The sequence below is a fragment of the Saccostrea echinata genome, unplaced genomic scaffold, assembly GCF_033153115.1.
Source record: "Saccostrea echinata isolate AGI-Se365-2 ecotype Australia unplaced genomic scaffold, CSIRO_AGI_Sech_v1 ptg000056l, whole genome shotgun sequence".
In the NCBI taxonomy this organism is placed as follows: Eukaryota; Metazoa; Mollusca; class Bivalvia; order Ostreida; family Ostreidae; genus Saccostrea; species Saccostrea echinata.
The window spans coordinates 10,652,646-10,678,631 of NW_026889805.1; the positions used below are offsets into that span (position 1 = coordinate 10,652,646).

At 33.8% G+C, this 25,986-nt stretch overlaps 1 protein-coding gene across 1 annotated transcript in view; it reads right to left on the reverse strand.

Moving 5' to 3' along the window:
- The window catches only part of LOC133173619 (platelet-derived growth factor receptor alpha-like), a 48,468-nt gene that overhangs the window by 13,963 nt on the left and 8,519 nt on the right, over positions 1-25,986 (reverse strand). The window contains exons 2-4 of the mRNA XM_061308598.1: positions 23,872-23,994; positions 21,117-21,227; positions 17,728-17,927 (exon numbers count right to left, since the gene is read on the reverse strand). Of these exons, the coding sequence (XP_061164582.1) occupies positions 17,728-17,927; positions 21,117-21,227; positions 23,872-23,994 (434 nt within the window). The remainder of the gene's footprint in view (positions 1-17,727; positions 17,928-21,116; positions 21,228-23,871; positions 23,995-25,986) is intronic.

A 25,986-nucleotide genomic window follows, 5' to 3' on the forward strand; every position in this document is an offset into this window, starting at 1 on the left:
TTGCCTACTCCTCAAGATCTATTAACCATTAGAGTTTGGTGTCTTAATCTCTTACCGTTTTTGAGATATGACTGGGACAAAATATTTTTTAAAAAGACGGAAATCGGAGATATCTGACGACCGGAAGTGAATTTTGAAAAAATGAAAAAAACGCCTGGGGGTATTTTCATTCTCTATCATTCCTGAAAATTTCAAGAAAATCCGTCCAGCCATCTCTGAGAAATCGCTCCGACAAGAAAAGGGGAAAAAAAAAATAATAATAAAAAGAAACAGTAGAATCACTATAAGGTCTTCCGTCTGAAACGGAAGACCTTAATAACTAGAAACTCATTACTAGTAATGAGAAGGTCTTCCGTTCTACTACTTCCTGTTTGCATCAACATGTCTTTTCCAACGTCTGTATTAACCTAAAACTTTTGTTGAAACAAAATAACTTAAAAAATTACTTTTTTGCATCGTTTCCTGTCACGACCGGAAGTAATGACGACACACGATTTTTACACGATGCAAATGAACTGATGACTGACTATAAGTCCTGAAAGTTTTAGACTTCAGTGTTTACTGTTTCCGAACAATTGTAAGAACAAATTCTAATTTTGAGGACAGGAAAGCACACGACCGGAAGTGAACTGAATAAAAATCTCTGAATTTTCTCCTGACTTTTGCAGTATCTACAGTATATGTAAAAAAACATTTCAAATACTTGTATATAAGTGATATTTATGAGAAAGTTAAATCACGAAATAACGTAGTTTATCTCTTAAAACCGGAAGTTTAAAGTTTTTGTTTCCGGTGGAATCTAACATATTTCAAAACAGCGAAAGGGAAGCAATAAATCGATGAAAGTTTTAATTTTAAAAAGAAAAGTTGAAATTTTCGATTTTTTCGATCACTTCCTGTGATGACTGGAAGTGACGGCTGACGCTTTTTACCCTATGTGTTTTGCCTTCTCACCAAGTTTTATTACTCCTATAAGTTTGGTGTCTAACTTTCATGCCGTTTCCGAGATCTCGCTGAAATAACTTTTCATTTTGAGGTCAAGGAAACACGTGACCGAAGTGAATTTTACTAAGATATTTCACGTCACTCTAGACATCTGCAGTCTCAATAACATATTTAAAACTCATTTAAAGAACTCTATCTATAAGCGATATCTTGGGGAAAATTCAAAACATCTATTTTGTTGTTTTTCTCTTATAACCGGAAGTTGTCGTTTTTTGTTTCCGATGGGACCAATACATATCGTAACTGTGAAAAAGGTACAATTATATGATGCAAGTCTTATTCCAAAAGAGAAAAGTTGAAATTTTTGATTTCTTTGATCACTTCCTGTTACGACCGGAAGTGACGGCTGACGCTCTTAACCAAATGGTTTTGTCTACTCCTCAAGGTCTAATATTCCTATAAGTTTGGTGTCTAAATCTCTTACAGTTTCTGAGGTCTCACTCGGACAAGTTCTCATATTGCGGACATTTAAACGCGCGACCGGAAGTGAATTTTACAAAGATATTTGACGTTACTCCAGACATTTGCAGTCCTGATAACATATTCAAAAATCAGTTCAAATACGTTATCTATAAAAAATATTTATGGGAAAGTAAAATACTCAAATTATGCAGTTTTTCGCTTATAGCCGGAAGTTGACGTTTTTGTTTCCGGTGGGATCAACATATTTCGAATCTACAAATTAGATGCAACAATGAGATGAAAGAAAAAATTCAAAAGAGAAAAGTTGAAAATTTCGATTTCTATGATCACTTCCTGTGACGACCGGAAGTGACGGTTGACGCTCTAAACCCAAATGGATTTGCCTACTCCTCAAGATCTATTACTCATATAAGTTTGGTGTCTTAATCTCTTACCGTTTCTGAGATATGACTCGGACAAAATATTTCTGAAAAAAACGGAAATCGGACATATCTGACGACCGGAAGTGAATTTTGAAAAAAATAAGAAGTACATTTGTAGGTATTTTCATTCTCTATTATCTCTGAAAATTTCAAGAAAATCCGTCCAGCCATCTCTGAGAAATCGTGAAAACAAGAAAGGGAACAAAAATAATAATAATAAAAAGAAAAAGAAGAAACAGTAGAATCACTATAAGGTCTTCCGTCTGAAACGGAAGACCTTAATAATAAAAAGAAAAAGAAGAAACAGTAGAATCACTATAAGGTCTTCCGTCTGAAACGAAAGACCTTAATAAGAAACAGTAGAATCACTATAAGGTCTTCCGTGAAGACGGAAGACCTTAACTAGATGCGTTTCTTGTTGCTAGGGCAACAAGTGGTCTTCCGACCGAACTTTTCTCCAGAACGCTATGCTATCTCACTTCATTTAATGCTTTATTGAAGGTATTTTTCGTTTGCGTTTAGGTAACACATTCTTTCAACATAGATCATAATTATTAAAGGATTTCTGTAGAATCTCTCTTAACAAAGCTTTAAAAGATAAGCAAAAACTATCATACATGTCTTCACGATGAAAAATATTATTTACAACTGAAAAAAGAGAGAAATAATCTCCCGCCCAAGCAGGATTCTTACCCGCAACATACGAGAAAGTTTGGATCGGTCATATCTTTGCAATAAATGCATCAATCAAAATGATGAAAACATATATAGAATTCTTAGAAGACTCTCTATTAACCCTGTAAATTTCAAAGAAAAATATTGAAAAACAAAAAAGTTGCAAATTTAACATTTTTGAATTCACTTCCGTTCGCGACCGGAAGTACGAACGACGAAAAATAAAGGTCGATCACCATATCTTCATTTGATTCTCTATCACATCAGTGAGTTTCAATTTCATATCTTTAGCCGTTCTCGAGAAAATTAACGGACAAAATTCCATTTAAAAAATACAATTTTCCCCAAAAATCGCGAACGGAAGTGATTTTTCAAAAAATGAAAAACATGTCTGGAGATATTCTCACGATGCATCTTCCCTGAAAAAATCTTTGAAATCCGTCCACTCACAGCTGAGATATCGGCCGTACTATGAAAAAAGAATAATAATAATAACTAGATGCGTTTCTTGTTGCTAGGGCAACAAGTGGTCTTCCGACCGAACTTTTCTCCAGAACGCTATGCTATCTCACTTTATTTAATACTTTATTGAAGGTATTTTTCGTTTGCGTTTATGTAACACAGTCTTTCAACATAGATCATAATTATTAAAGGATTTCTGTAGAATCTCTGTTAACAAAGCTTTAAAAAATAAGCAAAAACTATCATACATGTCTTCACGGAGAAAAATATTATTTATAACTGAAAAAAGAGAGAAACAATCTCCCGCCCCAGCAGGATTCGAACCCGCAACATACGAGAAAGTTTGGATCAGTCATATCTTTGCAATAAATGCATCAATCAAAATGATGAAACCATACATAGAATTCATGGAAGACTTTCTATTAACCCTGTAAATTTCAAAGAAATATATTGAAAAACAAAAAAGTTGCAAATTTAACATTTTTGAATTCACTTCCGTTCGCGACCAGAAGTCCGAACGATGAAAAATAAAGGTCGATCACCATATCTCCATTTGATGCTTTATCACGTCAGTGAGTTTCAATTTCATATCTTTAGCCGTTCTCGAGAAAATTAACGGACAAAATTCCATTTAAAAAAAAAAATTTCGCCAAAAATCGCTAACGGAAGTGATTTTTCAAAAAATGAAAAACATGTCTGGAGATATTCTCACGATGCACCTTCCCTGAAAAAATCTTTGAAATCCGTCCACTCACAGCTGAGATATCGGCCGTACTATGAAAAAAGAATAATAATAATAATAACTAGATGCGTTTCTTGTTGCTACGGCAACAAGTGGTCTTCCGACCGAACTTTTCTCCAGAACGCTATGCTATCTCACTTTATTTAATACTTTATTGAAGGTATTTTTCGTTTGCGTTTATGTAACACAGTCTTTCAACATAGATCATATTTATTAAAGGATTTCTGTAGAATCTCTGTTAACAAAGCTTTAAAAAATAAGCAAAAACTATCATACATGTCTTCACGGAGAAAAATATTATTTACAACTGAAAAAAGAGAAAAACAATCTCCCGCCCCAGCAGGATTCGAACCCGCAACATACGAGAAAGTTTGGATCAGTCATATCTTTGCAATAAATGCATCAATCAAAATGATGAAACCATACATAGAATTCTTGGAAGACTTTCTATTAACCCTGTAAATATCAAAGAAAAATATTGAAAAACAAAAAAGTTGCAAATTTAACATTTTTGAATTCACTTCCGTTCGCGACCGGAAGTCCGAACGACGAAAAATAAAGGTTGATCACCATATTTCCCTTTGATGCTCTATCATGTCAGTGAGTTTCAATTTCATATCTTTAGCCGTTCTCGAGAAAATTAACGGACAAAACTCCATTTAAAAAAAACAAATTTCGCCAAAAATCGCTAACGGAAGTGATTTTTCAAAAAATGAAAAACATGTCTGGAGATATTCTCACGATGCATCTTCCCTGAAAAAATCTTTGAAATCCGCCCATTCACAGCTGAGATATCGGCCGTACTATGAAAAAAGAATAATAATAATAATAGAAAACAGATGGAAAACAATAAGGTCTTCCGAAGGAAGTCGGAAGACCTTAATAATAGAAAACAGACGGAAAACAATAAGGTCTTCCGAAGGAAGTCGGAAGACCTTAATAATAGAAAAAATACGGAAAACAATAAGGTCTTCCGAAGGAAGTGGGAAGACCTTAATAATAATAATAAGAAACAGAGTAAAAACAATACGTTCCCAAACTTCGTTTGGGGAACATAAATATGGCAAAAATTTTTATACATCTATTGGGATATTGATACAGGTTAGTCATGTGATAAAATCTTAAAAAGCCCAAAGGAATTTATGGTAGACCTGATCACATACAAAGCTGTATCTACATCCCACAGATGCTTAAGGTATGTCACTCGTCAGCCTTTTAGAAAATTTCAGTCAGAACCTCTTACTTAAAAACTATTTATTACAATTCAATCTTTATAACATATTTCAATTAAACAATGTAAAATGTTCAACATTCAATTAAAAAACTGCTCCAAAATTCACAAAGAAGCAAGATTTATAAGGGACTATTTCTTGTGGCGGAAGGATATTTAGCAGAAAATTCTGCAAATCTACACATTTATTAAATTTAATATCTTGGAAGTTTAGCCTCACATACTTTTACACAGAGAATATTTTCCGTTATGATATGCCTGGAATATTAAATATAGGTCTCAATTTATATTTTTATAACAAAATTTACACCTTCGCTCAACAAATATTGCCAAGAAATGAAGATATATTGAGGAAATCCAGATAAAATTTACACAGTTTTTTGCCTGAAAATCGCATATTTTGACCAATATTTCAAAATTTACATCACTGACCCCAACTTTTTCTTTCATTATTTTAAACTACTCGATACTTTTGACCGATCAGCACTTGAGTCGTAAAAAGTTTGATACAAGAAAATATTCTATTGCCTATTTAGATTTTCAATACCCCAAATATGATACTTTTTTAGTGCAAAAAGGTCACACAATAATTTACGCGCATTAATTTGCATGATTTGTTCAATGATAAATATTATTCATACTATTTTACGTAAAATAAGATTATGTTTATTGCCATGGTTACATCTTATAAAATATGATAACGGTTAAAGTGATTAACCAAAGAGTTACAATTTAAGTGCAAAAAGGTCAACTTAATTGTACCGTAGCTCAGTTAGATGCACACTGACCCCCCACTTTCTCTGCGATTTTGAGTCATACTATATGAGTACTTATCCAAAATATACTTCTCAAAAAATCCTTGATATAACAAATTTCACGAGTGACATACCTTAAAGATGTTTATGATAATACAACATGTACATCATTCCTACATTTTAAAGGACAAGGTATGGTAACGACTAAATTTGGCCCCTTATTTGATGTAAAAATCAAAAAACAGTTAAAATTGATACAGTTTGCAGTTAAGAACTTTAAATGTTGCTTTTTTTAAAACAAGCAGTATTTTTATTCAAGGAGTACAGGGAGGCCACAAGAGGGTACCAAAGTTGGACATTTTACCGAATTTCCTCATTTCTGATGGAATTTCATCAAATATGAGATACTTTTCACTTCAGGAAACATAGAGCACAAGCTTGCATGCCTAACTGAGATTTTTATACACAAGAAGCATCTGATGCAAGTGCATGAAATTTATAAATTTGGTAGATAAGCAAGCTTGTGCTCTGTTTTTCTGAAACAAAATGTACTATAAAATTGATGAAAATTTGCATAAAAATGAGAAAATTCAGAAAATGACATATTTTGTGACTTTTGTGTACCCCATAACTTAGAATCAATACTCATTTTGTAAGAGGAATGATAACAGGTTTGTAATAATACACTATTGCATCCCTCTTGGAGACACCACAAATCAGGGGCAAAAAGGGTCTTTGCCTTTCTTGTCCTTTGTAACTGACATGTAAAAAAAAATAAATAATAATAGGTTACATAAAATTTTTTTTTTAATTTTCAAAACTTATAGGTATAAGCTGAATTATTTTAACACATCAACCAATTATCATCACGAAAACTGAGACAACTGTCTATATATAGCTTCACAATGAAACTGTGGTTATGTAATAAACTAATTAAATGGTATACATTGCTCAAACAGTGTTTAAGGGAAAACATTTGCCAGGGTAAATATTTAAGGTAAGGATATAATATATTGTATCATAGTATATCAATTAATCATCATGAAATATAATTCTATTTTTTAATTCCTGAAATGTTGCTGTCACATTTAGAGCTTTCAATTTAAAGATACAGTCCCTGAAACGTTCTACTTTCCCATTTTGCCATTCGCTCACCGTTCATTCAGCGTGCGTTCACCGTTCGTTCACTGTGCATTCTCCGTTCACAGTTTTGCATTCTGCGTTCATTGTACGCTCGCGTTCACCGTTCATAAAGCGTTCACCGTTCGCTCTCCGTTCATTCATTCATTCGTTTTGTAAGTAAGGATTTACAAATTTGAAATTTAATAATTAACATATCGTGTTTAAAGGATCATTTTTTCATCGGCAAAAGTTATCTACAATATGTTTTATTATTATTCTAACTTAGCTGTTAGGTTATTTATTAAATTACTCTGGAAAATAAATGCTGTTATAAGTATGTACCTATGTACATGTAGAACGATGCTGAAAAATTAAAATTTAAATACGGGCAATATACGGATACTTCAAGCACTGCAACATTTTGTTATTATTTTAAAGACAACAAATCGTTAATGGAGAGATAATAATCCATGTAAATTAATTTACCAACTTCAGCAAAATTACAAAAATACTTATTTCTAACACTTTTTTTTCAAATACTAAAGAAATACATATTAGAACTAGTTCTGAGAACTATAAATAGTACTGCTAATATCCAGTTAATTAAATATCTTTGGAGCTAATTAAATTGATAGTATGGTCAAAAAATATTTATTTAGATGCAATACACTACAATTATTTTTCTACTTTACATATATTAAGTATATTGTTTGAGAGAAAAAATTCCTTCCTTCACAATGAATTTATTTTTTTTGCCATTCGATATGATTAAGACTCCTCCCCCCCCCCCTTTTCCACCTAAATCGGTTACTTAGTCGGTAGTTCCAGTATATTTTTATTAATATTTAAAAAGCAGTTAACGCGTTTTGTAGCACAAAAAGTTTAGTCTCAAAACAAACATGCATCTAAAAAAAGTCATTAAATAATAGTAGTTCAAAATACACATGTGCCAACGGTGGTATTTTAAATTGGCCAGGGAGTATGTTTCAAATTCATTCCAAGTGTATTTTATTTATTTATTGGAAAATTGGAATCAGATCTTGAAATGATATAAAATGTTAAAACTTCTTGGAAATACTTCAGTGTAGCACTTCGCCTTTGGTGTGACGAGACTTTCACACCTGCACAGTGTTGAATGATTTTGATTGACAGGACATGAGGACAAGCACGTTGACTTCGTGTGAACTTAAAGCAGGAAAATAAAAACCAATTATGACTGTCAAACAAAATGAATTTGTTGATAAAAACAAGAGGCCCAAGGGCCCTAACGGTCACCTGAGTACAATACAACAATTTAGAGGATCCATAAACTGAAAAATGAAGCTTTGTTGCCCAAAAGCAAGAAAAATAGTATGATTAGCATCAACAAAATAATTGGTCTAGTATCTATCTGCCTATCTGACTTTCCAAGTCATTAAATCTATGAAAGTACATTTTCATTATACAATAAATTATCTTGCATAATTCTCTTATTCTATTAAGCTTTCAAATACATTATTTACATTGATTAATTATCAAAGGTGAATGGCAAAGGGGAATAACTTTGCTCAGCAGAATACAAGTTAATAGAGCCCTGGCCAGGACTAGAACACTTGACTAAATGGTCCAGGTGTTCAAAAATCTGGTAAAAATACCCTTGCATATTAAAACTTTTACTCTGTTTGCCTTGAACATCCCCAGAAGCATAGAAGATTTTCAAAGAAATGCATTTTCACCATAAAATTAAATAAATAAAGCCCCATCCTTACCCAGAACATCTGACCCATTGGCCACGAACTCACAATTCTGGAAGAAGCACCCTTTCTCATTATAACTATACACTTGTTTCTTTACTTTATAACCAGTAGTAGAAAAAATATTTTGAAAGAAATTATGCATTTTCACTATATATAATCAATAGAGCTCTTTCCCCCTCACCAGAACCCCTGACCCAAAGGCCATGAGGCATTCTTCCTTATCATAACCATGCACTTCCTTTGTTTGAAAAATACCCAGGCGTACACAAGATTTTGAAAGAATTCATGCCAATTCCCTATCTAATCAATAAAGCCCCGCCCTAACACCAGAACCCCTTACCCAGAGGCCATTAAATTCATAATTTCTGAGGCAGCCATGCTCATCATAACTATGTACTTAGTTTATATAATATCCAGGAGCAGAGAAGATTTTCAAAGAATTAATGCAATTTTACTATATAATCAATGGAGCCCATCCCTAACACCAGAACCCCTGACCCAAGGGCCATGAAACAATTTCTGAAAAGGCAGTCATGCTCACCATAACTATGTTCTTAGTTAGTTTATTTAATACCCAGGAGCAGAGAAAAAGATTTTCAAAGAATTAATGCAATTCTACTATATACTCAATAGAGCCCTGCCCTAACACCAGAACCCCTGACCCAAGGGCCATGAAATTCAAAATTTTGGAAGAGGCACTCTTGCTCATCATAACTATGTACTAAGTTACTTTATTTAATGCCCAGGAGCAGAGAAGATTTTCAAAGAATTAATGCATTTTAACTATATAATCAATCGAGCCCCACCCTAACACCAGAACCTCTGACCCTGGGGCCATGAAATTCACAATTTTGAAAGAGGCACTCTTGTTCTTCATAACTATGTACTTAATACCCAGGAGCAGAGAAAATTATTGCAATTCTACTATATAATCAATAGAGCCCTGCCCTAACACCAGAACCCCTGATCCTGGGGCCATGAAATTCAAAATTTTGAAAGAGGCACTCTAGCTCATCATAACTATATACTAAGTTAGTTTATCTAATACCCAGGAGCAGAGAAGAAGATTTTCAAAGAATTAATGCCTTTTCACTATATAATCAATAGAGCCCCACCCTAACACCAGAATCCCTGACCCTGGGGCCATGAAATTCATAATTTCAGAAGAGGCACTCTTGCTCATCATAAATATATACTAACTTAGTTCATTTAATACCCAGGAGCAGATAAGAAGATTTTCAAAGAATTAATGCATCTTCACTATATAATCAATAGAGCCCCGCCCTAACACCAGAACCCCTGACCCTGGGGCCATGAAATTCACAATTTTGGAAGAGGCACTCTTGCTCATCATAACTAAGTACTAAATTAGTTCATTTAATAACCAGGAGCAGATAAGAAGATTTTCAAAGAATTAATGCATTTTAACAATATAATCAATAGAGACCCGCCCTAACACCAGAACCCCTGACCCTGGGGCCATGAAATTCACAATTTTGGAAGAGGCACTCTTGCTCATCATAACTATGTACTAAATTAGTTCATTTAATACCCAGGAGCAGATAAGAAGATTTTCAAAGAATTAATGCATTTTAACTAATGTATATAATCAATAAAGCCCTGCCCTAACACCAGAACCCCTGACCCTGGGGCCATGAAATTCACAATTTTGGAAGAGGCACTCTTGCTCATCATAAATATGTACTAAGTTACTTTATTTAATACCCAGGAGCAGAGAAGAAGATTTTCAAAGAATTAATACATTTTCACTATATACTCAATAGAGCCCTGCCCTAACACCAGAACCCCTGACCCAGGGGCCATGAAATTCACAATTTTGAAAGAGGCACTCTTGCTCATCATAACTATATACTTAGTAAATTTATTTAATACCCAGGAGCAGAGAAGAAGATTTTCAAAGAATTAATGCATTTTCTCTATATAATCAATAGAGCCCCGCCCTAACACCAGAACCCCTGATCCTGGGGCCATGAATTTCACAATTTTGAAAGAGGCACTCTTGTTCTTCATAACTATGTACTTAGTTACTTTATTTAATACCCAGGAGCAGAGAAGAAGATTTTCAAAGAAATAATGCACTTTCCCTATATGATCTATATAGCCCCACCCTAGCACCAGAACCCCTGACCCTGGGGCCATGAATTTCACAATTTTGGTAGAGGACTCAATGCTTATTACAATGATGCCAACAGTTTGACTGCTTGATGTCCAGGAGTAAAGAAGAAGATTTTTAAAGATTGCATTATTTTTGGTGGTTTTAGCCCCACCCCTCAGGCCCCAGGGGGGCAGGGACCATGGAATTCACAATTTTTGTTCCCCTTCACCCATAGGTGCTATATGCCAAATTTGGTTGAAATTGGTTAAGCGGTTTCAGAGAAGAAGCTAAAAATGTTCAAATGTTAACACACGACGCACACCGCACGACGCACGACGACGGACGAGAACGGATAGCAATAGGTCACCTGAGTGACTCAGGTGACCTAAAAAAATAGGTTACTTTCACTGCCTGATATATTTAGATAAAAATTAAGTTTTTTGTTTATACAGGTTCATGCATTTGTGGAAAAAGGAAGGGGGGGGGGCTAAAATGGAATCTCTCTCTCTCTCTCTCTCTCTTGTTCGTTTAATCAAAACTATGACAGCATATTACTTTAAGTAATTTTTACTACTTTAAGTACTTTTACTATCAAGTTCTGACATTTTTATCTATAACAAATAATATGAATGCTTCTTTGTATCATCTTGTCCGAGAATAATCAGGGGGAATTGTCTATACATGTAGAAGTCTCTTTAATAAATCATCATAAAAAAAATGAAAAGACACATAAATATATTATTAATTTTTTTCAAATATGAGTGTATTTATGCAATACGTCCACAGACCTTTGCAAAATATTTTTAATTTTTTTCTCATTATTTTACATGGAATTGCCCTGACACAGAAATACATGCATGGTTGTTACACCTGTTTTAATTCGATCCTCTTCGAAAATCATTATTTATAATGGTTTTATATATAAAATAAGAATAAACATATTTATTTAACAACTAAAATAATTTTATATTTTAAACTACAGTGTTCGGTAACAATTACAATGTTTTACAGCGATAAAAATTGTGTGATTAAACAGCTGAATTTAAACATCATACATATGTGCAGAAAATATTGTACGAAACTTAATACATGTAGTTTTACTTAATGTGCATGTTTCATCTTTTTTAGGACAATTTTTGAAAATCTATTTAATATTTATTTTTTATTTATTTTTGCACCTGACATTACAATACAATAGAAAAGATACATTTTAATGCATGGAAAAGATCAGAGGCAATCGTTCATCTTGCGTTCACCGTTCACTAATTGCGCTCACGTTCGCGTTCTGCGTTCGCTCGCCATTCACCGTTCACCTATCGTTCACCAGCATTCAGACATCATTCACTCACCGTTCGCTCTGTGTTCGTTCAGCGTTCGCTCACCATTCAAGTGGGAAAGTAGAACGTTTCAGGGACTGTATATGGGAAATGAAAATTAACATTTCATGGGGTAGACTTATTATAGATGTGCACATTGGACTTCTGTTCAGATATTTAGGGGGTGAGTATCCCATGGAGAATAACTCTGATCACATAAAGCTTACTTATGACTGCCTTCTGTTCTCTTTTAATTTAAAGTAGGAAAAGCTAATGTTAATTTTCACAAAACAGGACATTCCAAAAAAGCTTTATTCATGTGAACAACTCTTAGACTTATTTTCAGGTACAAAAAATTAGTTTTCTTGAGAATTATTAACTACTAATGGCTTCATGTCTGAGGATTTTTAGTCAACACCTTAAAATGCACTTACAGACAGGAAGTACTAAGAAAGTACTTGAGTCAGATAAACATGCTGACTGAAAAACTATCAAATAACGGAAAGTATGATGATTTCATATGAAGTTGTCCTAATTATTGTACAATAATGTGAATGCTTTAGCTGTGACACAGAATCCTTAGAATTCCTTCATTAAATCATCTTCTTTTCTGGTGCATGAAAACTTCTTCAAAATCCACGATTAAAATCTTCACTGATTGATGAGAGGATGATACATGGAGAAATTTATCATATATATTATAGACTTCTGATGTATGATGATTATCAACATAACTACCACTGTTTTTATTGAACTATGGGATATAAAAAAACTATCTCCTGTTAGAACTAAAAGTTTTACCATGTAATAAATGTAAATAATTCCTACATGGTTTGATTCCACAGAAATTGAATTATTACAAACAATATGATGGACTGCAGCTGATATATAATCTCAAAAAGTCGGGAAAATCTAACCACCTTTGTTAAATGTGTTAAATCTAAAAAACAACAAGCATGCCAGGAACTTTTGCCAGAGTTTAACAAAATAGCAATATACATTTACTTATGTAATTACAAAGATAATCAAAGATTATGAACCTCACCTCAACAAAACATTATCTATTAATAATAATAATAATAATATAATAATACTTTATTTAAAGAGGGTAACCCGATTAGTGCAATGCACTAGTCTTCCTCGGGGCCCTCTAAACATATTAATAATAATACAATTACATGTATGAAAACATTGTACACTAATTAAATAATACAACATGATGGAAACATAGGTAATCAAAGATTACGAAGCTCACCTCGACGAATGTTATCTACAAGTAAGGCAAATTTCACATCATATTTTTTTTCTAGTTAGGGTACATCCCAAGATCAATATCCACGCAAGTTTGATTTAATTATAGACCTGCTCAAAAAACTTTTGACCTGTTAAGTAATCAAAGAAAATTTTGGTCAGTTCCAACATCCAAACCAAGTCTGGAAGTTTTCATCCTTAGATGCACCATCTATGCAAGTTTAATCATAACAGGCCATAATATTATATAGCTACTCCAAAAAAATTACCCTGGTCACTCATCTGGAAAATGTACGTCAGATTCAGAATCCAAGGCAAGTCTGGAAGTGTCCATCCCTAGATACATCATCCATGCTAATTTGGTTAAAATATGGCTAAAATTCACTCATGTGGAAAATCTAGGTCAGATCCAGCATCCGAAGCAAGTGTGGTAGTGTCCATCCCTAGATGCATCATCCATGCAAGTTTGGTCCAGGTAGGGCTTATAGTTACTTGGGAATGGACCTGCTCCTTAAATTTAACCTGGTCACTCATCTGGAAAATCTAGGTCAGATCCAGCATCCGAAGCAAGTGTGGTAGTGTCCATCCCTAGATGCATCATCCATGCAAGTTTGGTCCAGGTAGGGCTTATAGTTACTTGGGAATGGACCTGCTCCTAAAACTTTAACCTGGTCACTCATCCGGAAAATCTAGGTCAGATACAGCATCCGAAGTAAGTGTGGCCATGTCCATCCCTAGATGCATCATCCATGCAAGTTTGGTCAAGGTAGAGCTTATAGTTTCTTGGGAATGGACCTGCTCCTAAAACTTTAACCTGATCACTCATCCGGAAAATCTAGGTCAGATCCAGCATCCGAAAAAGTGTGGTAGTGTCCATCCCTAGATGCATCATCCATGCAAGTTTGGTCAAGGTAGGGCTTATAGTTACTTGGGAATGGACCTGCTCCTAAAACTTTAACTTGGTCTCTCATCCGGAAAATCTAGGTCAGATCCAGCATCCGAAGCAAGTGTGGCCATGTCCATCCCTAGATGCATCATCCATGCAAGTTTGGTCCAGGTAGGGCTTTTAGTTACTTGGGAATGGACCTGCTCCTAAAATTTAACCTGGTCACTCATCTGGAAAATCTAGGTCAGATCCAGCATCCGAAGCAAGTGTGGTAGTGTCCATCCCTAGATGCATCATTCATGCAAGTTTGGTCAAGGTAGGGCTTATAGTTACTTGGGAATGGACCTGCTCCTAAAACTTTAACCTGGTCACTCATCCGGAAAATCTAGGTCAGATCCAGCATCCGAAGCAAGTTTGGTAGTGTCCATCCCTAGATGCATCATCCATGCAAGTTTGGTCCAGGTAGGGCTTTTAGTTACTTGGGAATGGACCTGCTCCTAAAATTTAACCTGGTCACTCATCTGGAAAATCTAGGTCAGATCCAGCATCCGAAGCAAGTGTGGTAGTGTCCATCCCTAGATGCATCATCCATGCAAGTTTGGTCAAGGTAGGGCTTATAGTTACTTGGGAATGGACCTGCTCCTAAAACTTTAACCTGGGACGCCGACGCTAACGCCGACGCCGACACCGACGCCGACGCCGGGGGTATAGCATAAGCTCATCTCGACTTCGTCGAGGTGAGCTAAAAATACAAGTACAATTAAAAGTTTAGGACATGGAATTACGTTACTTAAACAGTGTTGCGGCAAGTTATAATAAATTTTTCCACATTTTTACGAAATGTGTTTACAGTTGGTGAAAAACGTATATACAAAGGTAATTTGTTCCATAAATGAACACCGGAATAATGAAAAGAATTTTTAAATTGATTTGTTCAATATTTCGGTAGACGAAGGTCATAGTTGGTTTCAGATCGTAAAACATAATTATTAGAAGAAATAAATTCAAAAGAGTCTCTTAAATAATCAGGTGCCATTAGTATTAGTAAGGCATTGTTTCACATCAAATGAATGTTCTGGCAATGTGCATCCTTAAATGCAGTATCCATGCAAGTAATCAGTCTGATACTGACATGTAGTTATTTGGAAACAAATATGTTCCAAAATCTTTCAATCACCCAGAAACTGCCTTGTACGTCAAGATGCAGCATTATGGAAACAGGTCTGATAGAGTGCATCTCTAGATTCAACATCTACCTAATAGGGGACCAGGAAGTGCTTACTTGGGATTGGACCTACTCCAAAATAAACCTGTTCAATCATTCAGAAAATATAGGTCAAATGCAGCAGCCAAATATGTTTGGTACTGTGCATCCCTAGATGCATCATCCATACAACTTTTGTCCAGGTAGAGCTAAACAATATTTTGGAATGGATCTTTTCTAAAAACTTTAAACTGGTCACTAATCAAGAAACTATAGGTCAAATATAGCAACAAAAGCAAGTCTGGTGCCTCCAAGTCTGGTGGCCCTATATTTTTATAAAAGTTTGAACCTTTATTGTCACCTTCTCTGTGCCTCATTGGCCATGAAAAGAAACAAAACCAAAAATCATAATCCATAACTTTGCTTGCACTTCTGCAATCACAAATCTGGACATTGAGCTGATTGAGCTGTCTCATCTGACAGGACTAAGAATAGAGTGAACTAGAAGAAATTTGATCAGAAAGAATATTCAAAAGTAATGAATATACGAGGGTTGTTCGGAAAGTTCGTGGACTATGCCAATCTTCGTTATTCTATCTTCAAGAAATTTTCAAATAAACACATTATCATATGTAAAAATACTTATTTTTTTAAGTGTGAAGTTTCAATCCATGTGATTTAATAGAATTAATGTTATTTAATTTTAAAATTAACACGTTTTTTAACCACCGAGCAAACTCAACAACACTGTAGCGTCAAAACCATACCGACATGAGGTTCTCAAAATTACTATCCCTATACATTTCACACAGTGTTGCCCAATTTTGAATTCAAAATTACTATCCCTATACATTTCACACAGTATTGCCCAATACCAGTGTACTCATTAAAAAAGTTTCTTTATTACTTGAGAAATCTATTTTGCTAACAATTGTTCCAGTAGCATTATTTCGTTTGTCAATGTCATATTTTTTTCACTAGATAAGTGTGCTTTCACAAGATCAGCATTTAAAAAGCGCCAAATCCTTAGCATGACATTACGAACTTTTCATGTTTTTGATAAGATTTTTACAGATAATCAGTTCTCTCTCAGATCACCATCATCTAAGCAGAGTAGTATATCATTCAAATACCGCTTGTACCAATGTACAAACACATGCATGGCTCGCTTTTGACATATTTCCTACTTCCTCCGGCATTTTCAGAGTTTTTTTCTGGAGTTTTCCAGAGTACAACACAAAATTGTATGGTTAACTGCTGCTCTGTGACATTCCACGGCATCATCTTTTTTGCCTTTTTCAATGAGGACTACCTATCTTCTGAAGCCGATTTCTTTTCAACGAAGTAAAATATTAAGTCATAATTTGGAATCAGAAACTATGAAACAATTCTTCATTTGAACCTGGAGAATTTTTACATTTTTGTGTCATTTTACAGAATGTATGACTTCAGACATTACTGGTATTTAATGTCTTGATTGTAAATTACAAAATTTTGACCTGCTCCATGATCCGATTTTCGCATTTTTTAAGTCTAAATAAGTTTGAAATAAATCACGATATTTTAAAAATTTTTATGCCCTGTTCACACGGAGAGTTTAATTCGCAGTAAATTAATGCGAAGTAAAATGATGCGAATTAAATTGCGTTCACACGACAGCTAATGCGAAGTAAACTATTGCGAATCATAATTTTTTTATTCAACAAGCTATTCAGTGAGGCTATTATGACGTCATTTACAAATCACGTCATATTTTGCAGAGCAGTATACATTTGACATAATGTCATAGTGTCTGTACACATTTTAGTTATTAACATAATTTTCCTTTGTTTTCCACTCAAAAATAGCACAGGTACCTATATTTGACCATCGACATGTGGCCTGTGACTTAATTCTGCCCTTACGCGTGCGTCAAAATTTAATTCGAATTAGCTTCGCTTAGCGTTCACACGGAGCTAATGCGAAGTAATTTAATGCGCAGTAAACTAATTCGAATTAAATTAATTCGCATTAAATTCTTCATGTGAACGCGGATCAAATTTAATTCGCAGTAACTTACGTTTAATTCGAATTAAACTCTCGTGTGAACAGGGCATTAGTACACATCATTTGAATTTACTGTTGAAATATTTCTTTCAAATTTGGATATAATACCACGTTAAGTAAAAAAGTTATAACTGTAGTGCACGAACTTTCCGAACAACCCTCATATATGTAGATGACTGTCTATTTAAGGATATGACACACAGAGGTGCTGGTAAGAGCCAATCCTCTAAAATAAATGGAAGGTAATTGGTGATCTGAGTTACCCTGATGATCTAATATTCTCTTTACCTGAGTCCAGACACTGAGGTGTGTATACCTCTACACGCTATACTTACAGCTCGTAGTTTGCCCCTCTGTATGATCAGCTGGACAGGGTAATCTCCGAAACATTCTATGGTGAAGTTTTCACCACTGTTTAGGACGAGGTCTCCCGTACTTGTGTAGATTGTGTCATTTTCTGATCCCAGACTGCTCTCTTTAGCAGGATAAATCTCCATGTTGGGCCTCAGGTCAGTTGATGTGACACGTTTAAACTCTGTAAAACATTAATCTTAGAAAGTTATTCTTTTTAGCCAAGTTAAAAAAAAATGTCTGTGATTCTTACAAGTAAGCAAAGCCAGCACATTAAAAGATCCTTAAAGAAGTTCAATCTTTGAATGATACACAGTAAACCACCTTCTATTTGTGTATGTGAGAAATATCCAGGAGTTTCGAGACCTTCTTAATATTATCTCTCTTATTTTTCTCTTTGCAAAACAATTATTTATTGTATACTCATGTAGAATGTTTCCTCGGTTGCAAAAATTAATATCTGCAGATTTCAAACTGGCAAATCATAAATAAAAGTTGTCATGAATAATGGCTGGTTTAAAATATAATGATAAAGGTAAAGAGCTTTAGATATTTGTGTAGAAATATAAATTCTACTACACTTCAATGACCAATACTCACCCTATTGATAATGATATTGAATATTTATCATGTTTATACAATAGCTGTAGAAATGTTGGCTCTCTTATCAATTTCAATGATTAGTGTGGGTAAAAACTCAATAGAACGTACAAAGCTGAAACTTAAAATTACTTTTACATAAGATTTGCAATAGTCTACCAGAGTTTTCAATTTTTACCTTTTTTAAATGCTGAAGCAAAAAGTAATCTCTTAAGATTTAGAAAGGAAAATCTGGAATGTGATACACAAGAACCAAAAAAAAAAAAAAAAAAAAGAAAAGAAAAGAAAAAAGAAAAGAAAACAGCAAATTAAAGATGTTTCAATCTGTGCTCTTGTGGGAGTGTTCAAGGGCATTCCCTTTTGATATACTTCTAGCAGATGCAAGTCTGCATTGTATTTTACACCTGCAGCAGAAGATGTTTCCAAGTGGAGGTGTGATTTTGTCTGTGATGTGCATAAATCTAGCTCTTATACCAATTCATAAACAAAATACGTCACCTAATGAAGAAAAAGTTTGGCTAAATCTCAAGAGCTGTAAAGTGGAGTGGTGTTAATTATAACTCCATCTCACTACTATATGCCCAGTCAACTAAAGTTTGTTGTTATTTTGCCCAGACTGTACTGAAAAAGTATTGGTATAAACTCATAATGGGTACTTTGCTTCAATTTTTTTTTTCAGCTTTGTGAATAGAATGTTTGCCTGAGCTGATTTTGTAAACAAGTTACAAGCCCTAAATCATAATCTAACTTTTTTGAAGAATACAAATATGAATACAGTTTACTGTTTATATTAGAGGACTGTGTTCTTCTAATTCACTGAAAACACTAGAATATATGTCCATAGGACACAGATACCCACCTAATATGATAATTCACACACCATTAAAAAAACAAATGTACCTTATTTCTTTAGGTCTTTGCCATTGGTAAAATACAATGAAAAAAGAAATATATTTATATTTCGGTCCATATACAGAACCAAAACCTTTGATTCAGTTGTTTTCTTTGAAATCAAGATTTGTACTACAATGTATATAGTGTTGATTCATCCTATCCACACATGCAGTTAAATGATATGCTATAATTTTTCAAAGTTCATTCTCCTTAAGGTTCATTGATACTTAAATAAGAGAGATAACTCTTAATGACTGTATGTATGTTGTTTTATGTCCTGTTCGAGAATTTTTCACTCATATAGAGACGTCACCATATACTGGTGAAGGACTTCAAATTTAGACCTTTACTCGGCACTCTGAGGGCCATTGAGCAGTGAGGGTTCTTTATCGTGCCAACGCCTGCCTTGACACGGGGCCTTGGTTTTAAAGGTCTCATCCGGAGGACCCATAACTTTCATTTCAAAGTACCGAGCGCTTGGCGAAGGAACAGTTGCTACCTATTTTTTATTGACTTAGGTCAATCGCAGCCATGGTTCAAACACATGACCTTCCAATCACAGAGCGAGCGCTCTACCGACTGAGCTACCATGACAGTCAACTCTTAACGACATAAATGTCTATTATTCCTTTATAATCCTGTCAAGTTGAAGTGTCTTTTTTGTCAAATTTTGTCATATTTTACACCGCAAGCTATGCTATATAATTGTTTGTATTTTACTTAAAAAATACATTTCTTTTGGAAAATCATAACAGCTAATGAAACATTTTATATGAGTGAGCAGAGGGTTTATTAACCTTAAATGAAATTTTCTTTTAATTCATTATACATGATCTTTAAAGATGTTTTTGTCTCAACAATTTTTTTTTATCAAAGTCCATGGTACCTCTAAAAAATACTGTGAAAACAATAATATTCGTGAGGGTTTAATTTTTGTTGTTTTCAAGGTATGAAGAGACCCACAAATTAATACCCACGACGAAATGTAAAATGTCATATACATAACTCAATTCTTCATCCCCGATATAAAATCCCCACAAACCCATATTTTTTCTCAAACCATGAAAATTTGACCCTAGGAAAATACATGTATGTGATTTAACTGCAGGTGCAAAATTATGATGCATTTTTAATCATTAAATCCAAATTAGTCCAACCCTGGAGCTTGAGTCCTGGGATTTCTTACTTTGGATGAAAGCTTAAGGTTTACCATAATTATGCAAGTAGTTTGCCTAGCTGATCAGGAGTAAAACAAAGACTTTCAATGGCGTATATGTTTTGTAATGGGGTTCAAATCCTGAACCTAGAGGATTTTTGGTAGAGAACTCATTTCTTATGTTCATTTAAACTGTTTGTCTCCTAGACATCCAAAGTAGATTTCTAAAGGTTGCATCAATTTGGATGGTTGAAGTTCCAGCCCTCAGAGAGATAGAATTGAACACAAAATTCATATATCTCAGTTCCTTTTCACCCATAAATATTTTTTAATCAAAGTTGGTAAAAATTTATCCTTTCAGAAGAGAAGCAGAAAATTTACGAAAGATTATAATTGCTGTACAATGTACATCTAGTGACTGACAACTACAGATGGAAACAAATATCAATAGGTCACCTAAGTGACTAGGATGATCTAAAAAATTTGATATGCAACTTACTCACCAACATTGCTGAGAAATATATTTGTGTTGTGATCAACAGATAATGAATATATGTACAAGTTTATGTATTCCTTTTTTTTAAGAACAGAATGTTACTACCTTCATTTTCAAAAGGTATCAAATTCATGACAAAACACAGTACTCAGGTATTTGTTTTCTCGTTGCTACAAATAAGTATGATACATGTACAGTCATTCCAGAAGAAATGTATGTGGACTCACCTGTACAATTCTTTCCGACCCAGTTTGAGCTACAGGTACAATGGTAATCACCATTTTCGTTGGTACAGGTCCCGCCATGTTCACAAGGAAAACTCAGGCACTCATTTGTGTCTATCCAAATAAAAATGACTCTATTTGCAGATTTATGACACATTAACCTGTTTCTCCCAACTGAAGGAGACATACAGATTTTGACATATTTGACCACCGGACTGTTTGTGATCGTTTTTCTATGGAAACCTTTATTGGAATGGATTCATTTCAGTGTGATTTCCCATGACCAAAAAGTGTGTCAATTTTTAACTCTTCATACATCAAAACTCAAGGTCACTGGGGGAATAAGACAGTAAAATGATGTATGGAGTATACATATGGAACAACTAATTTGAATATTTTGTTACTGATGATCCACAACTGTATTATGATCTTGTCTCAAGGTCGTACCTGAAGGTTAAGGTCAAATAAGGTATTGGGATATTGAAATTATTGGAAGGCAATAAATTTGGAAACCTTGACTAGAATGAATTGAGTTTGTTGTTGCTGATTATACCTCAATGTGTGTAATGACCTTGATTTTACGTCATATCTCAGGTTTCCTTGGCAATAAGATGTTGATATTATGATACAAATTTTGTAGAGTCAATAACTTTGAATCATGGCTTAAATATAACAGTTTTGTTTATGGTGATAAGCACATTAACTAGAGATGTTTTATATATAATCAATTCAAGCTAGGACACAGGTCATGCAGTGATGACTAGTAGTATAATTAGGGAGAAACATCCATTTTTATCATCAATAATTAGTACTTATGCTTTTACCTGTTATGAAAGATAGAAACTACAAAAGAGTTTATCTACTGAGATATATAAATCAATTTTAAGAGAAGAATGATAACATTTTAGAGTGCCACAAGGCAAAATAGTGTAACAAATATGTATTTATTCAATATGTGAACACAGCAATGACCTTCTGTATTTTTTTTTCCTGGCACTGAACAAAATGACTGAAAGCCATACCTTATGTCCAAGTTGTGAGAAAACTCAAATGGCAAAGAATGTGTATTCTTTCTGAGTTCTCACTGGGTTATAAGCTATAACCAGGTTTTCTTCCCTTAACAGTTACTTCATTTAAAACAAATTTCAAATTGCTTCTTTAAAGACCTTGAGATCAAAGTTAATACTATGAAAATTTATAGAGACAAATAGCATTTAAAAGTGAGTCACCTTGACAATTATGTCATGAAAATAGACAATTCACCTTCTAAAATCAATTTCATGCATGCAAGTGGACCTAATTCATTCCAAAAACTATTATAAGCAGTTTACAGGTAAATTAATCAGGCATATTTGTATTGAAACTTTATCTGTGATATAAAAATATATATATATATATGATTGACCTGGTTTTGGTAACCATTGATGTCAGGAATAAGTGATATTACCATTTGCATTTAGAATATGATACAGAAGTTTAATGACGTAATTGTGGAAATTACTATAAAATGTTTAGTAATTGCCAGTTTTTATTTTATCACTCATTTTCCCCCATATTGGATGATATGACTAGTTTGCTGTTGGACTGAATTAATTGATTCTAATCTCTGATGAAGGATTAAGTTTAGAACTCTGTAGTAAGCAAACAATAATCAGCAACTCTGCAACCCTTCATCAAGGCTTTGAACAGCCTTTGTGGTAATCAGTGACATAGATCTGGTCCTAGACAGAACAAGATGTGTCTCTGAAACATGGATACCCCAACAAGGCAGCTCATTGCAAAGGTTAAAGTTTCTGTAATGCAACTTAAACTCCAAGGTCAAGAAATAAAAAAATTGTTGGTACCCAAAGAAAGTTCTAGACTTGTCACAAGAAAAACACATGGTGAAAATGAAAGTTCTTGCAGCAACCATTCAGAAATTATGGTCAAGGTGAAAGGTTTTTAAAAGTTGGTCAAACTCTAAGCTCAATATCATGAGGTCAAAAATATTAGTACTTAAGGAAAGGTCTTGTCAAAAGGAATAGATCTGTAAAATGTGAAAGCCCAAGCATCAACTGTTCAAAATTTATGGTCAAAGTTAATTTTTTTCACAAGTCGGTTAAACTTCTAGGTCAAGGTCAAAAGTTCGTTGTTGTTGGTATCCAAAGGAAGGTCTTGTCACAAGGATTACACTATGTGAAGTATGAAAGCCCTGGCTCCAACCATTCAAAAGTTATGGCCAAGGTTAAGGTTTTTCAAAAGTAGGTCAAACTTGAAGGTCAAAGGTCAAAAATGTTTCCAAGGTAAGGTCTTGTCACAAGGAATACACATGTGAAGTATGAAAACCCAAGTGTTCAAAAGTTGTGACCAAGATTAAGTTTGGTAAAATTTTGGAAATGTGGGACACGCTCCAAGGACAAGGTCAAAAAGTCAAATATGTTGGTACCCAAAGAAAGGTTTTGTCACTAGCAATATACATTTGAAATATGAAAGCCCTAGCTTCAAATGATAAAATTTATGGACAATGTTAAAGTTTTGCAAACAGGCAGGCAGATGGACAGAGCAAAAAGTATATGACCTCAAAACCTTAATTGCAGGAGCATAAAAACTGAACAAGATAGTTTTTCTTTTACACAATGGTTAAATCTGTAACTATCTGCTTCAGTCTAAGTAATGATCTAAATATCTATACATCAATACTATACACCAAATTTCATTTTCATTTATTACTAGTACTATTACTTATCTGTATTGTGTGCTGATAAATAAGAGCACTTACCTAATTCACAGAAATTCCCACTCCACTGTGGCAGGCATACACAAGTGAAGTTGCCATTTGTATCTATACATACACCATCTTTGTGACAAGGTCTTATTGAGCAATCAGTATCTTCCACTGAAACTGAAAAGATAACACACTGATTAAAACATGGTCCTTCAACGAAATAAAATACAATCTACCATACTGATTACAACAGTGCCTTCCCCTAAAAATGCTATACATTACTGATTATAATAATGCCTTGGTATGGGTTCCACTAAAGAATACTGTGACAGATGTAGTGATAGCAATATTATAATCACGACGTTTTAACTTTTAACTATATCACTTGAATACATTTTTTTTATAAACTGTGTCTTGATATGACCCCCGATTGCTGTCAGATGATGTGCATTGTCAAATACAAGTTATTTTCTTTGCTATTTAAGACTTTAATGCTGATATGATGTTGAACTAAATGTTATCTATAGTTTCCTATATTGTTTACGTGATCGCATAATTAAAACGGTGTTTATTTAGCTATTATTCGGTAAATATTGTTACCTGGTATGCTTTCGCCACATGGTTGTTATTCCAGAAGTGCAATTTCCCATAATGCATTATTTTTAAGATGTGAAAAGTTGTAAGCGGCGATTTATTTAATTAATTGTATTTCAATTATTTTATAATTATTTCGAAATTTACTTTGTTTATAAAGTATTTATAATATTTTACTTGTTTCTATTTTCTGGTGAAAAATATTGTGCACACTTTTTCGTTGCCGTGGGAATTGGGGTATCGCTTATCGCCTGTGATTGGTTGATGATCAGGTGCACGATGTTTCTGATTGGTGAACGTATTTTACGTCATTTCGTAGTATTTAATGACGTATCTATAGTAAGAACGCAGAGTTGCAGCGTTTGAACAGTAGGCTACACCACTGTATCAAGGTGTGTGTTTAACTTAGTTCTTTAATATGGGGGAAAACTTTATTCAGAGATTGAATAATATTTATTTACCAGTATATTACTGGTTTAGATTTTCAAGTTGACTGGTTTATTACCAGTTTGGGATTATACTTAGGATTACCAGGATTTTTATTAGGTCTAAGAGAGTTAGACTTGCACATGAATTATTATTACTGGATAAGACTCCAGTTATAGAGGTTTTTGTTAATTTATGAAACACCAGAGATTTTGTGAATATTGAACAGTATTGTTTTGTTTCTGTGTCCTGTGAAATAAATTTATAAACTTTCAATAGAGTTCTTGACTGGTTGAAAACAGTCCAGTTAGCGCATCTGCACGTTACAAATACACGTGTACAATATACTAAATACAACAGTGCCATCCACGGAATTTGAAGGAATATATACATGTATAGTATACCAATTACAATAGTACCTTCCACTGAAAGAATTTACACTATATACTGATAATAATAGTGCCTACTAGTGAAAGAATCTACAATATATATACAGATTATAATAGTGCCTGCCACTTAAAGAATTTACACTATATACTGATAATAATAGTGCCTTCTAGTGAAAGAATCTACAATATACAGATTATAATAGTGCCTGCCACTTAAAGAATTTACACTATATAATGATAATAATAGTGCCTTCTAGTGAAAGAATCTACAATATATATACAGATTATAATAGTGCCTGCCACTTAAAGAATTTACACTATATACTGATAATAATAGTGCCTTCTAGTGAAAGTCAATCTACAATATATATACAGATTATAATAGTGCCTGCCACTTAAAGAATTTACACTATATAATGATAATAATAGTGCCTTCTAGTGAAAGAATCTACAATATATATACAGATTATAATAGTGCCTGCCACTTAAAGAATTTACACTATATACTGATAATAATAGTGCCTTCTAGTGAAAGAATCTACAATATATATACAGATTATAATAGTGCCTGCCACATAAAGAATTTACACTATATACTGATAATAATAGTGCCTTCTAGTGAAAGAATCTATAATATATATACAGATTATAATAGTGCCTGCCACTTAAAGAATTTACACTATATACTGATAATAATAGTGCCTTCTAGTGAAAGAATCTACAATATATATACAGATTATAATAGTGCCTGCCACATAAA